Source organism: Hyla sarda, chromosome 9 (genome assembly GCF_029499605.1).
Source record: "Hyla sarda isolate aHylSar1 chromosome 9, aHylSar1.hap1, whole genome shotgun sequence".
Lineage (NCBI taxonomy): Eukaryota > Metazoa > Chordata > Amphibia > Anura > Hylidae > Hyla > Hyla sarda.
The window spans coordinates 144,116,046-144,132,354 of record NC_079197.1 but is presented as its reverse complement, the minus strand read 5'-3'; the positions used below and the strand labels follow the sequence as shown (position 1 = coordinate 144,132,354).

Genomic DNA, 16,309 nt, shown 5'->3' with positions numbered 1-16,309 from the left:
GGAGAGAGAAGAAGAGACTCTCCCTGATATTGTATATCAAAAAGGTGTGCACCCTCCACCACACCGAAGTGATATACTGACCTGTAAAAAAAAATTACATGTTGGTGTGTAACTGCAGCCGTAAGGAAAGTGAAGTAGATTTTGGCTGCCGCACTCTGACCGATATCAGATTCCAGGAAGGAAACTGATTTGGACAAGCGAACATACAAGCAAAATAGGCCAACACAGGACAACATACAATTTATTGATTACAGTAAGGATGACGCGTTTCAGCATCGACTAGTGCCTTCTTAAGGTCCACTAAGATTTCTATAGACAAAGAATTATATACAAATGGTCTGTTCTGATATAAAAACAATAAGTAATAAGACATAAAATGTTAAATTATATCGGTAGGTAACAACAATAAAATTTGTGGAATCTATATATAAGGACTAAAAATTAGGCAAAAATTTTTTTTTAGGGTGACATTAAAGGGTAGCTCCCACCATCCTTTTTTATTATTTTTTTTATGTCCCTGCCTATTGTCCATCTATCCCTAACCCCCTCACTGCCTTTAAAGGGGTATTCCAGGCAAAACCTTTTTTTATATATATCAACTGGCTCCGGAAAGTTAAACAGATTTGTAAATTACTTCTATTAAAAAATCTTAATCCCTCCAATAGTTATTAGCTTCTGAAGTTTTCTGTCTAACTGCTCAATGATGATTTCACGTCCCGGGAGCTGTGCATGATGGGAGAATATCCCCATAGGAGCTGGACAGCTCCCGGGATGTGAGTCATCAGAGAGCAGTTAGACAGAAAACAACAACTCAACTTCAGAAGCTAATAACTATTGGAAGGATTAAGATTTTTTAATAGAAGTAATTTACAAATCTGTTTAACTTTCCAGAGCCAGTTGAATACCCCTTTAATATTTTTTTTTACTATATTAAAAATGCTTTTTTGTCTGCCTGGTAGTGTGCTCACTACCAGGCAGACTTCCCCAGCAGGCACAACGTCACTGATGCCTGCTGGGGCCGACACTTCCGCCCTTAGTTCATCTACACAGGGTGCCTCTCCAGCTGTTTCACCACTACAACTCCCAGCTTGCCCTGACATCTATTGGCTGTCAGGGCATGCTGGGAGTTGTAGTGGTGAAGCAACTGGAGGCACCCTGTGTTAAAAACAGTATCCTTCCATGGCTGCGGCAATCAACTCTATAATACATCCCCCCCCTAACCCCGCGACAATCAACTATCAACTCTATAATAACCCCCCTGATTGACAGGCCGGGAGCGAGCGCAGCCCGAATCAATTAGGACCGATTGCCCGGCCAGCATCGGTCCGAATTCAGGCGTGACGTCACGCCAGGCTGCAGCCGGCCACTAGGAGGGAGACCACTAGTGGCCGGTTTTCAAATGTAAAATAGAGTATGTTAATTAAAAAAGAATAATTAAAGTATATTAGAGATATGTTGTAGTACATAAGTTCTAATAAGTGCTCCTAGTGATGGCGATATTGCACATGTCATGCATATGCCATGACATTCAGCAGTGTTTAGTAGTGGAGGCATAGGTAATATTCAACAAATAATCTCTATGCCATCACTAGGGGCATTTTTATTTTAAATTTAATGTCGCCCTAAAAATGTTTTTAGCCTAATCTTTGTCCTTTTATATATGGATTCCACTCATTTTATTGTTGTTAGCTACCAATAGAATTTAACATTTTATGTCTTATTCCTTATTGGTTTTTATATCACAATAGACCATTTGTATATAATTCTTTGTCTATAGAAATCTTGGTGGACCTGAGTAGAGATGAGCAAACTTACAGTAAATTCGATACGTCACGAACTTCTCGGCTCGGCAGTTGCTGACTTTAGCCTGCATAAATGAGTTCAGCTTTCAGGAGCTCTGGTGGGCTGGAGACTCTTTCCTAGGACTGTATCCACCTTTTCCAGCCCACGGGAGCACCTGAAAGCTGAACTAATGCAGGCTAAAGTCAGCAACTGCCGAGCCGAGAAGTTTGTGATGAATCGAATTTACTGTAAGTTCGCTCATCTCTAGACCTGAGGAAGGCACTAGACGGTGCCGAAATGCGTCGTCCTTAGTGTAATTAATAAATTGTACGTTGTCCTGTGCTGGCCTGAGTCCTTCATTTGCGTTCAAGTTATGAGCAGTGCCTCGCTTAATTTAGACTATGGTCATGCTGGGATGCTCAGATCATGAGCTTATCATTAAAGGTCTTCATGTTGAGGGCTTCCCTGTCAGTCATCTGTTTGTAGAAATCGGGCTGCAGTATGTATGTTCCAGTGCCCTGTGTGATTAATAGATGCTGCCCTTAAAGGAATAATCCACCATGAGTTGATTTTTGTACGTACCTGGCAGACAGTAATGGACATGCTTAGGAAGGATCTGCGCTTGTCTTGGGGCTAAATGGCTATGTTGTGAGATTACCGTAACATTGTGGCTAGCTTTTTGTGAACTTGTATTTCCTGTTTGACTTTTTTCTTTTTATGACTACAAATCCAACAAATCCATTTTCCTCCCTCCCACACATCAGCCACCCCACCCATTGAAACATAAATGAGCTGCAGACCTGTGGTTTTCAGTCAGGGTGCCTACAGCTGTTGCATTAGTTGCAGATTGATCTCTCTCCCACCCATTGAAGCAGACAGGCTCCCTGTCATCAGCTGACTAGTGATGTCAGGTCTCGGCCGCATTGCAAGCTGGGAAAAATCTGAGACAACAGTCATTTTGTATGCTGGTAAAAAATAAACAGTGAGGTGAAAAATGACAGAAGAATTGTGAGAAAACCGTCACGCACAGGTACAGACACTATATTATGAACGACACTAATTTTACAGCCCCTGTAGCATAGTCAAATAAAAAAAATTCCCGGAATACACCTTTAATTCATGATGGGTAAAACAGTGGTACTCTCGCAGTGATATTCCATGAGCTGATTTGTTTCTTTCGAATCCCAATATGCAAAATGAAGCTTCTGATATTGATAATTTATAAACTTCTGCTACTGACCATGATCTCTACCTGTACAGCGGATAAGCCTCTCACCGGTGATTACACCGTGCAGGCGGAGCGCGGAGGGAATGTGATCTCCACCCACGACCTTAGTCACTTCTTCCTTCGCTGTGTGAACACAGATGAGTACAATGGGAAAAGCCTCACCTTGTTTCGGGACTACGCTGCCTAATAAAACGGCTCCCTCTCCTGGTGGGGATTAACAACATTCTTAACAACAGTCATTTTGAAAAAAATGTTTAACAAAACAACAAAAGTTACAAATAACAAAATGTTACTGAAATCTATCAAATGAAACGTAAGAATTCTGCAGAAGTTTTTCCGCTAACATTTCAGATGTAATATCTTTAGTCTGGTGCTATTGGCTACATTGAATGTGATTTATAAATTCTCAATAAAAACATCTTTACGTGAACTGATGACTCTCTGGTGTTTCTTGTAATTTTATGGAATCGATGCTGCTTTGGGACTTTGTGGAAATGTATTTTACAGTGTTAAAACTCTCCACTAAACCGGCTCACCATATTGTGAATAATTGCTATTTTGTCTTGGCTATTGTATATTGAAACATTTTGTATATTTCTGATATACTTTTTAGTTAAGTTCTTTACTATTTTTAGATCAGTGAATAGAAGTATTCTTATATGGGCACTGTCAGGTTAAAAAACTTTTGTTATAGGTTGTACATCTTGGCAAAACATTAACCTTTCTAATATACTTCATAAATAGGTGTTCTTTCCTTTTTATACAAATCAGGGCTTATAAAAATAGACCACTAGGGGTCCCCATACCATCCAAAACATAATCCTGTCTGACTGCAGCATCATCTTTGTCCCAGCTTAACACAGGCTGGAAAACAGTCCAGTAAGTGAGGGTGGGACTAGCGCTACTCTGTGCTCACTCCTGTCCTATCAGACTGCAGCATGAATACAGAGAGGAGGGGGTTACAGAGCAGCCTGCAGTGATTGGATGAAGAGACCCAGCACACACAGCAGACTCGGGGGAAGATGAGTCCTACAGAGTGAGGACACATCCTCCTACAGAGTACAGAATAACATACCAAGTGAGCAACAGATGGAAGGGATTTATGAGAGAAATATAGATGCTAGAGACATAACAATTATGTTTTCCTGATCAGGATTAGGTACTGAGTAACATAACATTTTGGTGTGTGTGTGTGTTTTATTTTATTTATTTTTTTTAATTGGGATACAACAGGCACTCTTTAAACGGAATCATTCAGATGTTGTTATACTGTACTATTCGACAAAAGGTGTCCCTCGGGGGCCAATGGTTGACATCAAAGTGAAGGATGTGGGGCAACAGAGGAACAGTACAGTATGAGTCATAATGCCCTGACACTGTTAGGACCAGGGCTCGAGTCCTGCAGGAATGCCCAGGAACGGCGTTCCTTTGATTTTTCCAGAGGAGGAATGCCGTCCCTGTTAGATTAGTCATGCAGGACACGCCTCTTAATTCTTAGGGGGCATGCACACCACGTTTTCACTCTACGGGTGCCAGATCCGGACGGGAGGGTGCTCCCGTACCCCAGCCGGACCAGCGCTGAAATCCATTGACTTTAACCCCTTAAGGACAATGGACGTACTCCTACGCCCCCGTTTCCGAGTCCTTAAGGACCGAGGACGTAGGAGTATGTCCTGTCCATTCCCGGCCCCCCGCCGCTAGCCGGAGGGGAGCCGGTGCCCGATGCCTGCTGAAATCGTTCAGCAGGCATCGCGGCATATCGCCCAGGGGGGTCATTATGACCCCCCATGTCGGCGATGGCCGCAGATCGCTGGACAATTCAGTCCAGCGATCTGCGGCGACTCCGGGTCAATCGGGTCTCCAGTGACCCGAAATTACTGGCTGATCGGGGCCGTCAGAGACGGCCCCGAACAGCCATAGCCAGCAGGGGTGAGGTGGCACTGGTGCCATCTCACGATCGCCTTGATTCGTCGGCCGGTTTCCCGGCCGACCAATCAGGGCGCCTGCTGCGGGTGTCACTCCCGCAACCCGCTCCGCCCCTCTTCCGGAGGACGTGAGCGGGTGCGGGACGTGCACCCCGGGTGCTGGGGACCCCGATCCCCGGCGTTAATGTTGGGATCGGGGCCCCAGGAGCGACGGCGGTGGGACTGACCTGCGCGCCGTGGATCAGCAGCAGCAAGAGGTGAGTGACAGCCTCCTGCTGTTGCTTAGCAACAGCTCCCAGCATGCAAAAAGGGCATGCTGGAAGCTGTAGTTATGCAACAGCAGGAGGCAGACCACCACAATTCCCAGCATTCCCTTATGGGCATGCTGGGACTTATGGTTTTGCAACAGCTGGAGGCACATTTTTTCTATGGAAAAGTGTACCTTCAGCTGTTGTATAACTACAACTCCCAGTTTGCACAATCAGCTAAAGTGCATGCTGGGAGTTGTAGTGGTGCATCTGGAGGTTGCATAACTACAACTCCCAGCATGCCCGTTGGCTGTCGGTGACTGCTGAGAGTTGTAGTTATGCAACAGCTGAAGGCACACTGAGTTAAGTAGCAAACCAGTGTGTATCCAGCTGTTGCATAACTACAATCCCCAGCATCCCCAGCCAAAGTAGTATGCCTCCAGCTGTTGCATAGCTACAAGACCCAGCATGCCCTTCCGCTGTCCGTACATGCTGGGGGTTGTAGCTTTTGCAACAGCTGAAGGCACACTGGTTGCAAAACACTGAGTTTGTTACCAAACTCGGTGTTTCACAACCAGTGTGCCTCCAGCTGTTGCAAAACTACAACTCCCAGCATGCACTGATAGACCGTACATGCTGGGAGTTGTAGTTTTGCAATAGCTGGATGTTTCTCCCCCCCCCCCCCCCCCCCCCAATGTGAACGTACAGGGTACACTCACATGGCCGGAGGATTACAGTAAGTATCCGGCTGCAAGTTTGAGCTGCGGCAAATTTTCTGCCGCAGCTCAAACTGCCAGCGAGAAACTACTGTGAACCCCCGCCCATGCGACTGTACCCTAAAAACACTACACTACCACAAAATAAAATAAAAAGTAAAAAACACTACGTATACACATTCCCCTACACAGCCCCCCTCCCCTCCCCAATAAAAATGAAAAACGTCTTGTACGCCACTGTTTCCAAAACGGAGCCTCCAGCTGTTGCAAAACTACAACTCCCAGCATGCACTTATAGACCCTACATGCTGGGAGTTGTAGTTTTGCAACAGTTGGATGTCCCCCCCAATGTGAATGTACATAGTATTTTCTGCTTTTACCCTTTTTAAAAATGTAAACATTTTGGGAAACCAAGCATTTTAGGTAAAAAATAAATTTATTTTTTTTACATATGCAAAAGTCGTGAAACGCCTGTAGGGTATTAAGGTTCACTTAACCCCTTGTTACGTTCCCCGAGGGGTCTAGTTTCCAAAATGGTATGCCATGTGTTTTTTTTTTGCTGTTCTGGCACCATAGGGGCTTCCTAAATGCGGCATGCCCCCAGAGCAAAATTTGCTTTCAAAAAGCCAAATGTGACTCCTTCTCTTCTGAGACCTGTAGTGCGCCAGCAGAGCACTTTTCACCCCCATATGGGGTGTTTTCTGAATCGGGAGAAATTGGGCTTCAAATTTTGGGGGGTATTTTCTGCTATTATCCTTTTTAAAATGTAAAATTTTTGGGAAACCAAGCATTTTAGGTAAAAAAAATTTCTTTTCTTTTTCCATATGCAAAAGTCGTGAATCACCTGTGGTGTATTAAGGTTTAATTTACCCCTTGTTACGTTCCCTGAGGGGTCTAGTTTCCAAAATGGTATGCCATGTGTGTTTTTGCTGTCCTGGCACCATAGGGGCTTCCTAAAGGTGACATGCCCCCCAAAAACCATTTGTCGCTCCTTTCCTTCTGACCCCTCTACTGCGCCCGCCGAACAATTAACATAGACATATGAGGTATGTGCTTACTCGAGAGAAATTGGGTTTCAAATACAAGTAAAAATTTTCTCCTTTTTACCCCTTGCAAAAATTCAAAAATTGGGTCTACAAGAACATGCAAGTGTAAAAAATGAAGATTGTGAATTTTCTCCTTCACTTTGCTGCTATTCCTGTGAAACACCTAAAGGGTTAATACACTTATTGAATGTCATATTGAATACTTTGGGGAGTGTAGTTTTTATAATGGGGTCATTTATGGGGTATTTCTAATATGAAGACCCTTCAAATCCACTTCAAACCTGAACTGGTCCCTGAAAAATAGCGAGTTTGAAAATTTTGTGAAAAATTTCAAAATTGCTGCTGAACTTTGAAGCCCTCTGATGTAAAAACTCATAAATTTTATGATGCAAACATAAAGTAGACATATTGTATATGTGAATCAATAAATAATTTATTTGGTATGTCTGTCTATTTTCCTTACAAGCAGAGAGCTTCAAAGTTAGAAAAGTGCAAAATTTTAATTTTTTTCATCAAATTTGGGGATTTTTCACCAAGAAAGGATGCAAGTTACCACAAAATTTTACCACTAAGTTAAAGTAGAATATGTCACGAAAAAACAGTCTTGGAATCAGATTGATAAGTAAAAGCATTCCAGAGTTATTAATGTTTAAAGTGACAGTGGTCAGAATTGCAAAAAATGCTCTGGTCCTAAGGTGTAAAATGGCCTGGTCCTTTAGGGGTTAATGAGCCGACCGGAGTCGCTGTTTCACTCCGGTCGGCTCATTTTTGACCCATATCCGGTCTTCTGACCGGACCTCAAAACGTAGTATACTAGAGGTCACGTGTCACCCCAGTAGTAAGGTGATAACATGAGGAGGAGGTTTGTTACAGTGTGTCACCCCAGTAGTAAGGTGATAACATGAGGAGGAGGTTTGTTACAGTGTGTCACCCCAGTAGTAGGGTAATTACATGAGGAGGGGGTTTGTTCTAGTGTCACCCATAGACTTGCATTGAGGGGGCGGGCGTGACTTCACACGGGGGCGGAGTTGTGACATCACGATACTCCGGCCCCATGGTCGTCACGCTGCACACTCTAAGCCTCCAGCGCTGCGGAGAGCTCGCAAAGGTCGGTGCTGAATGACAGATTGTGGGGGTCCCCAGCGGCGGGACCCCCGCGATCAGACATCTTATCCCCTATCATTTGGATAGGGGATAAGATGTATTAGGGCCAGAGTACCCCTTTAATGCACCAGGAAGTAGACTTATGTCCTGAGCAGCAGACCAACTATCAAGCGAGTGCAGGAGCTGTCAGCAGCCGTGCACTTAGTCAATGACAGAGAACGGTGTTCTTGCTGTTCTCCTTCATTAACCCCTTAAGTGCCGCAATCACCGTCCCCCTAAACCGATTGGCTATGCCGCAACATGTATGCTGGGGTCCAATCAGTTTACTCCCCTATCAGAGGTCCTCTCACCTGCTCCGTGTGGGTCCCGACTCCAATCTGCTGATAGTTCCTGCTGAGCCAGGCTCTACTAGCAGATCACCAATACAATTGAGTAATGCTATGCAACAGCGAAGCATTACTCAGTGTAAGCAGTCTGAAGATTGCATGTAAAAGTTCCCTATGGGGGACCTAAAAAAGTCAAAGTAAACTAATAAAAATGTTCTTGTTTTTTTTTTTTTTTTGTGTTTTTTTTTTTTAACACATAAACCCCTCCCCTAATGAAGATTTAAATCATTCCCAATTTCTATTTTTAAATAAAAAGAAATAAACAACCCTGCATATTTGGAATTACTGCATGTGAAAATATCGGAACTATTTAAAATATAATGTTTATGATCCCATATGGTGAACGGCGTAAATGTAAAATAATGCAAATGTCCACATCACAACCCAAGGCCAAAATGGGCCGTGTCCTTAATTCCATGAAGGGTTTGTTATCAGAAAGGTATTTGTTATAGTGTGTATTCTTCAGTGACAGTCACCCAGGACCATCACCGCCACATTAGGAATGCAGCTGCCCTTTAACAGGGCAATGGTTGCTGGGAGTAGACGTGCTGAGACAGTCACGTCTGCTAGACTACACCGGGCCCTCCGCTACCCCCCAATAACTTTAGTCGGGGCCTACTGCCATATAGGGGCTAGACAGGAGGACTGGTAATCTCTACAGGGGGGCATTATTACTGTTTGGGGCACTATAGGTGCTGGAAAAGTGCAGAGCTTAAAATGTTTGTCTTGCAGGTTCTGTTGTGTCTAGAATTAATCGTCATGACATTGTGGGTCAGATGAAGAAGAAAAAGGAAAGTAACCGACTGATCAGAGAAGTCACTCGCGAGTCACCTGATGTAACTGTATGTAATCGCTTATATGGTCTGCAGAGCCTGTGTGCAGCTGATAGCTACCATTATATGGTCACCGTATGTGGGAATATTTGTAGAAGTTGGGGGTAAGGGGCAGTAGTTACCTCTGTTCTCTCCTTTTCTGGATACTATATATGGTTTTATATATTCACATCATGATTTAACCTTACACTTAGGGTATATATTCTGTCAACATATACTGTGGAGTAGTTGCAATGCCCCCATTTACTTTAGTGGCATAAACCTAGTCAATGCCTAGTGTCTATGTGTGGTAGCGGGGTGTGATGAGGGCAGATGTTGTTACCCTAGGGGCAGATGGCATTAACCCCTTGTATTCGTGATGCCAGGGCGGGGTGTAGCCTAAAACCACCAAAGGTATACTGGTGGATCCTGGGCTATGCACGGTGCCATTAAAGTCTCCGGCGCCAAGTTACAGAAAACTGTAGTTTTACTGAGGGTAGACAGTTGGTTAAATCTATACAGTTCAGCCAGGGCCCAAGGAGGTGACCAGTGATACAGAGACCTTAAGGGCTTGCTGGGACTTGTAGTAGGACTGGACAATTGAATGCAGACCGCGCTGACTTGACTCATGAAGCTGTGACTTTATCTTACTTGAATAGATGGTGGCTGTAGGACTTTACTTTGAGGTCTCCAACACTCCGGACACACACACTAGACAAGACTGCACTGGACCTCCGCAGGAAGAGAGAGAGAAGCTCCACCCAGGGCTTATATGGAGGAGACTAGCAGGGAGCCCATAGGTCACCCCTGGGATCACCTGGTCACTGATACCTCCTGGGTAACAATCACATGACATATCTCTTAAAGATACAACACATTTTATAATACAGTACACTGCAGAACATATGTACAGGGGGAAACAGGTGCAAGGGGCCCCGGGGACACTGAAGGAGGCTGCCTGATAGGACTTGACACCTGGTTAGGACCTTATGTACAACATGGCCACCACACACAACCTCCTGATGCCCACTAGAGTCAGGACATTCCTTGTGTGCCCAGACAAGTTTATGAAGAAGACATGGAAGCTTAAATGGTGGCGCTACAGGCAGTGTTGTCAACGAGGAGAACGGCTCTCTGGAATGTGACAGTATGGCATGTAATTGCAGGCAGCTTGTCAACAAAGACCATCGGGAGGACCACTGGAGCAACAAAGCTAGATCATCCAGGGATTCAAGAGATGCTATATGGGGGCACAGAGGGGGCCTAACTACTGTATGTGGGCACTTTTACTTTGTGAGACAATATTGATGGGAAGTTTGTATTGTAGTGTGGATGGTGCTGAAGAGAGGAGCTTAAAATGTGTGTCTGACAGATTCTGAGATGACAAGTCTTGGCCGGGGGATCTCTTCATGATGCCCAGGACAGATGGAGAAGAAAAGTCAAAGTGAACAACTCCGATCAAAGAAGACGTCACCTGTAATTCACTTGGAGAAGACGTCACCTGTTATTCTCTGGATGTAACTGTAAGCATTTATCTGGTCTGTAGTACCTGTGTATTGTTGGTGCCTACCTGTATATGGCCACTGTATGGGGTGACCTTATACACCCCATACAGTGTATTAGTAATTCTGTGGGGGTAGTGGTCATGGTGTGGTGATATTATTTGTCCCTTGTATACTAGTATTATTCATAATAGCAATCTCAGTATACAGGATTTGGTCAGTAACAGTGTGATGGTAATATGTATGGTGATAATATTTCCTCCTATACATATATGGCCTTGTAAAGTGATACGCCTGTGTGCATGGCGGCCGATGGCTGGTATGCAATAATTTCCTGTTTTTTTATCCCCAGTCCGGCCCTGGGCACCCTGGTTGGAAAACACTGCTGAAGAGGCTGCTGGAGTAAGGTAGAACTGTTGTTTGAGTGAGTGGTGCACTGGAAAGAGGTTAGATAGCACTTGGGCTACATTACCACTTGTTTTTTTTTTTTTAATGCCAAGAAAAACGTCAATTCTGCCACATGGCTTTTTTTCGGCCAAAAAATGCTGCGGCCAGATGTTAGCTGTAAATCAATGAGAAATCACTAAATTCTTTTTCCACTTTGCGTTTTTCAGTTTGGCGTTTTTTTTTTTTATCCTTTTGGCGTTTTTTCGACGTGGGTTTTCACTTTGGCATTTTTGCAGGCGGTTTTTATTCTTTTTTGGACTTTAGCGATCCAAAAAAAAGTAATGGAGATACCTTTTTTTAATAAAATTTCGTAGGGTACCAATAAAAAAAATATTAAAAAAGATACAGTAGTAATGGGAAAAATTGTATTTAATGAAATGTATCTTTTTTAGAACGAAATTTTAATTAATTTTTAAACAGGGATCAATTTATGTGGGCGGGTAGGGCACTAAAAATGTAGCCGGTAATAATAAAAACACAATGTGTGTTTTTCACATTTTTTTTTGTTTTAACATTTTTTAGGTAGTACTACTACTCCCAGCATGGAACACACTGTTCCATGATAGGCGTAGTAGTACCTGTACTAATTGACAGATCGCCCGTGTCACTCCTGACACCCGTTGTGATCCTCCTGTATAATGTATAGATGCGGCCAGCTGCTCTTCTATGGTCCCCTGCACTGCCGTATATATACACATATTTCCTGCAGAGTGCTGTGATTGGCCAGATGGTTCCAGCCAATCACAGCTCTCTGTGGGAAATAGGAATATGGGTATATATACAGCAGTGCAGGGGACCATAGAAGAGTGGCCGCTGCATCTATACATTATACAGGAGGATCACAGCGGGTTTCAGGAGTGACACTCGCTGCTATCTGTCTATTAATGCAGGTACTACAGCTCCCAGCATGGAGCAGAGTGTACTCCATGTTGGGAGCAGTAGTACCTGCAATTAAGGACAGATCACAGTTGGTGTGTCACTCCTGACACCCGCTGCAATCGTCCTTCATCCCTGAGATGCGGAGCGGCTTTCTCCTGCGCTCGCATCTCTGCTCTGTACTCTGGGCAGAAAATATCAATGAGCGATTTGAATTTCTATTCACATCACTGTCCGGAGTATAGTGCAGAGATATAAGCGCTGTATACAGCATCGGGTGTCAGGAGTGACACCTGGGGCAATCTGTCTATTAGTACAGGAACTACTACTCCCATCATGGAACAGTGTGTTCCATGCTGGGAGTAGTAGTACTACCTAAAAATATATTTTTTTTAAATTAAAAACACACACACTACATTTTTATTATTGTCAGCTACATTTGCCCTGCCCACCCTCATAAAGTGATCCATGTTTAAACATTAATTAAAATTTCATTATAAAAAATATAAATTTTGTTAAATAAATAAATTCCATCCATACCTCATCCTTTTTTTTTTTTTTTTTTGGTAACCAACAAATTTTGAAAAAACGCCAAAGGGGCCAAAAATGCAATTTCCATTCAAGTTGTAGTTTTGCAACAGCTGGAGACACTCTGGTTGGTAAACTCTGGTCTAGGCCATCTGTGGTTAATATAGAGGGGGCTGTCACAATGCATTATATTACTACATCCACAGAGAGAAATCTGTATGCACAATTAGAGTCACAGCTTCTTGTTTGTAGCTAAGAAGAATTTCAGCAGTGAGAGGGTTAAGCATAAGGCCCTCCCAGCAGGAGGAGGAGAGCAATCCTGTGTGACCAGGGTCCTGTAACATGCAGGAAAAGGCTGCAAGTTCTGTTTAGTCAATCATAATGGCTCCCAAAAATATTGTCATCTTTGGGGCAACAGGAATGACCGGGAAAGTGACCCTGGCGCAAGCTGTGGATGGAGGTAATGGCATTGTTTCCTATATACGCTGCCATGTACAAAGCAGAACACCTGAGGATGCTGCAAAGTACACAGCGTGACACCTATATACACTGCACTGTGCACAGCGAGACACCTATATACACTGCACTGTGCACAGCGTGACACCTATATACACTGCACTATGCACAGCGAGACACCTATATACACTGCACTATGCACAGCGAGACACCTATATACACTGCACTATGCACAGCGAGACACCTATATACACTGCACTATGCACAGCGAGACACCTATATACACTGCACTATGCACAGCGAGACACCTATATACACTGCACTATGCACAGCGAGACACCTATATACACTGCACTATGCACAGCGAGACACCTATATACACTGCACTATGCACAGCGAGACACCTATATACACTGCACTGTGCACAGCGAGACACCTATATACACTGCACTATGCACAGCGTGACACCTATATACACTGCACTATGCACAGCGAGACACCTATATACACTGCACTGTGCACAGCGAGACACCTATATACACTGCACTATGCACAGCGAGACACCTATATACACTGCACTATGCACAGCGAGACACCTATATACACTGCACTGTGCACAGCGTGACACCTATATACACTGCACTATGCACAGCGAGACACCTATATACACTGCACTATGCACAGCGTGACACCTATATACACTGCACTGTGCACAGCGAGACACCTATATACACTGCACTATGCACAGCGAGACACCTATATACACTGCACTGTACACAGCGAGACACCTATATACACTGCACTATGCACAGCGAGACACCTATATACACTGCACTATGCACAGTGAGACACCTATATACACTGCACTGTACAGCATGACACCTATATACACTGCACTGTGTACAGCGAGACACCTATATACACTGCACTGTGTACAGCGAGACACCTATATACACTGCACTGTGCACAGCGAGGCACCTATATACACTGCACTGTACAGCGAGACACCTATATACACTGCACTGTACAGCGAGACACCTATATACACTGCACTGTGCACAGCGAGACACCTATATACACTGCACTGTTGACAGCGAGACACCTATATACACTGCACTGTGCACAGCGTGACACCTATATACACTGCACTGTGCACAGCGGGACACCTATATACACTGCACGGTGCACAGCGAGACACCTATATACACTGCACTGTGCACAGCGAGACACCTATATACACTGCACTGTGCACAGCGAGACACCTATATACACTGCACTGTGCACAGCGAGGCACCTATATACACTGCACTGTGCACAGCGAGGCACCTATATACACTGCACTGTACAGCGAGACACCTATATACACTGCACTGTACAGCGAGACACCTATATACACTGCACTGTGCACAGCGAGACACCTATATACACTGCACTGTTGACAGCGAGACACCTATATACACTGCACTGTGCACAACGAGACACCTATATACACTGCACTGTGCACAGCGTGACACCTATATACACTGCACTATGCACAGCGAGACACCTATATACACTGCACGGTGCACAGCGGGACACTTATATACACTTCACTGTACAGCGGGACACCTATATACACTGCACTGTACAGCGGGACACCTATATACACCGCACTATGCACAGCGAGACACCTATATACACCGCACTGTACAGCGGGACACCTATATACACCGCACTGTACAGAGGGACACCTATATACACTGCACTGTACAGGGGGACACCTATATACACTGCACTGTACAGGGGGACACCTATATACACTGCACTGTACAGCGGGACACCTATATGCACTGTGCACAGCGAGACACCTATATACGCTACACTGTACAGTGTGACACCTATATACACTGCACTGTACAGGGGGACACCTATATACACTGCACTGTACAGGGGGACACCTATATACACTGCACTGTACAGGGGGACACCTATATACACTGCACTGTACAGCGGGACACCTATATACACTGCACTGTACAGCGGGACACCTATATACACTGCACTGTGCACAGCAGGACACCTATATACACTGCACTGTGCACAGCAGGACACCTATTTACACTGCACTGTAAGACACCTATATACAATGCACTGTACACAGCGTGACATCTATATACGGTGCATTGTACACAGCGTGATACCTATATACGATGCATTGTGCACAGCAAGATGCCAATGTGGTGACCCACCTGGGGTGAATGGCGGGACCACAGGTGTTGTGGTGGGATCGGATGGTATTAACACTTATGTGTTCGTGACGCCAGTGTGGTTTTCGGGTTCCGGAACAGCACACGTCCAGATCCCACGGACTATTATCTTCACAGCTATGGACAGAATTCCCAGAGAGGTGGTCAGGACCCAGAAGGACCTCGCAGTTTGCTGGACCAATACTTGTAATTAACTTGACTTGTAACTAGACTTGACTTGACTATGTGCAGGACTTGACTTTAGTTTCAGTGACAGCAGACATAGACTTGTAGACCTACTGGAGAGACGGTAGCTTTTGTGGTACTCCAGATGCTGGACACTTGACTCTAAGGCCTCTGGTGCTTGATGCCTCAGCAAAGACTTGTTCGCAGCAGTAGGTGGTAAAGCTAAGAGAGAGAATTGCAAATGCCCACCCCTTTATATAGTGGGGGGCTGGCCTAAAGCCCATTGGTCAAGCTGTGAGTCATGGGTTAAGCTGGTGCTCTCTGGGAGAACATGTGACTTAACATAACATGTGACCAACTTACATACAGGTCCTTTAGACCTCCCACAGGTCCTCGAGACTATCTAGACATAGGATCCTGTCTATGCATTAAAGGAACATACACACATTTATTAAACCAACAGGAGAACAAGGGGAGACCCTGCAGGGACCCAGCCTCATCCAATCACAGCTCCTCTCACACCTATCTGCCATATGCTGTTGGTTGGACACACCCCCTCAGCACTCCAGGCGGCACTTCCTGTGTTTGGACTTTGGTCCTAAGTCTGTGAATAAGATGGGGGGAAAATGTGCTCTTGAGCTTTTTTAAGCACAAATAAAACATAGATTTTTTTTTAACCAAAGTATATTAGAAATATTTTTTATTTACCATAAAGAGGGCAATAGCAAAAATTTGTTTTAATGAGAGTGACCCTTTAAGCCCAAATACAAAGTTTTAACCAGCTGAGAGAGGAATGGATTTCACACAAGAGTAAATCAATACTTTAGTATTATTGGAAGTCT

The 16,309-nt window shown here is 44.4% G+C and overlaps 2 protein-coding genes across 2 annotated transcripts in view; both read left to right on the top strand.

Moving 5' to 3' along the window:
* Positions 1-3,440, top strand: part of BLVRB (biliverdin reductase B) — a 22,534-nt gene extending 19,094 nt beyond the window's left edge. Inside the window, exon 5 of the mRNA XM_056540131.1 lies at positions 3,043-3,440. Coding sequence (XP_056396106.1) covers positions 3,043-3,197 — 155 coding nt within the window. The 3' untranslated portion in view covers positions 3,198-3,440. The remainder of the gene's footprint in view (positions 1-3,042) is intronic.
* Positions 3,441-12,923: 9,483 nt separating this feature from the next.
* Positions 12,924-16,309, top strand: part of LOC130291417 (flavin reductase (NADPH)-like) — a 45,056-nt gene continuing 41,670 nt past the window's right edge. Inside the window, exon 1 of the mRNA XM_056540133.1 lies at positions 12,924-13,060. Within this exon, the coding sequence (XP_056396108.1) occupies positions 12,982-13,060 (79 nt within the window). The 5' untranslated portion in view covers positions 12,924-12,981. The remainder of the gene's footprint in view (positions 13,061-16,309) is intronic.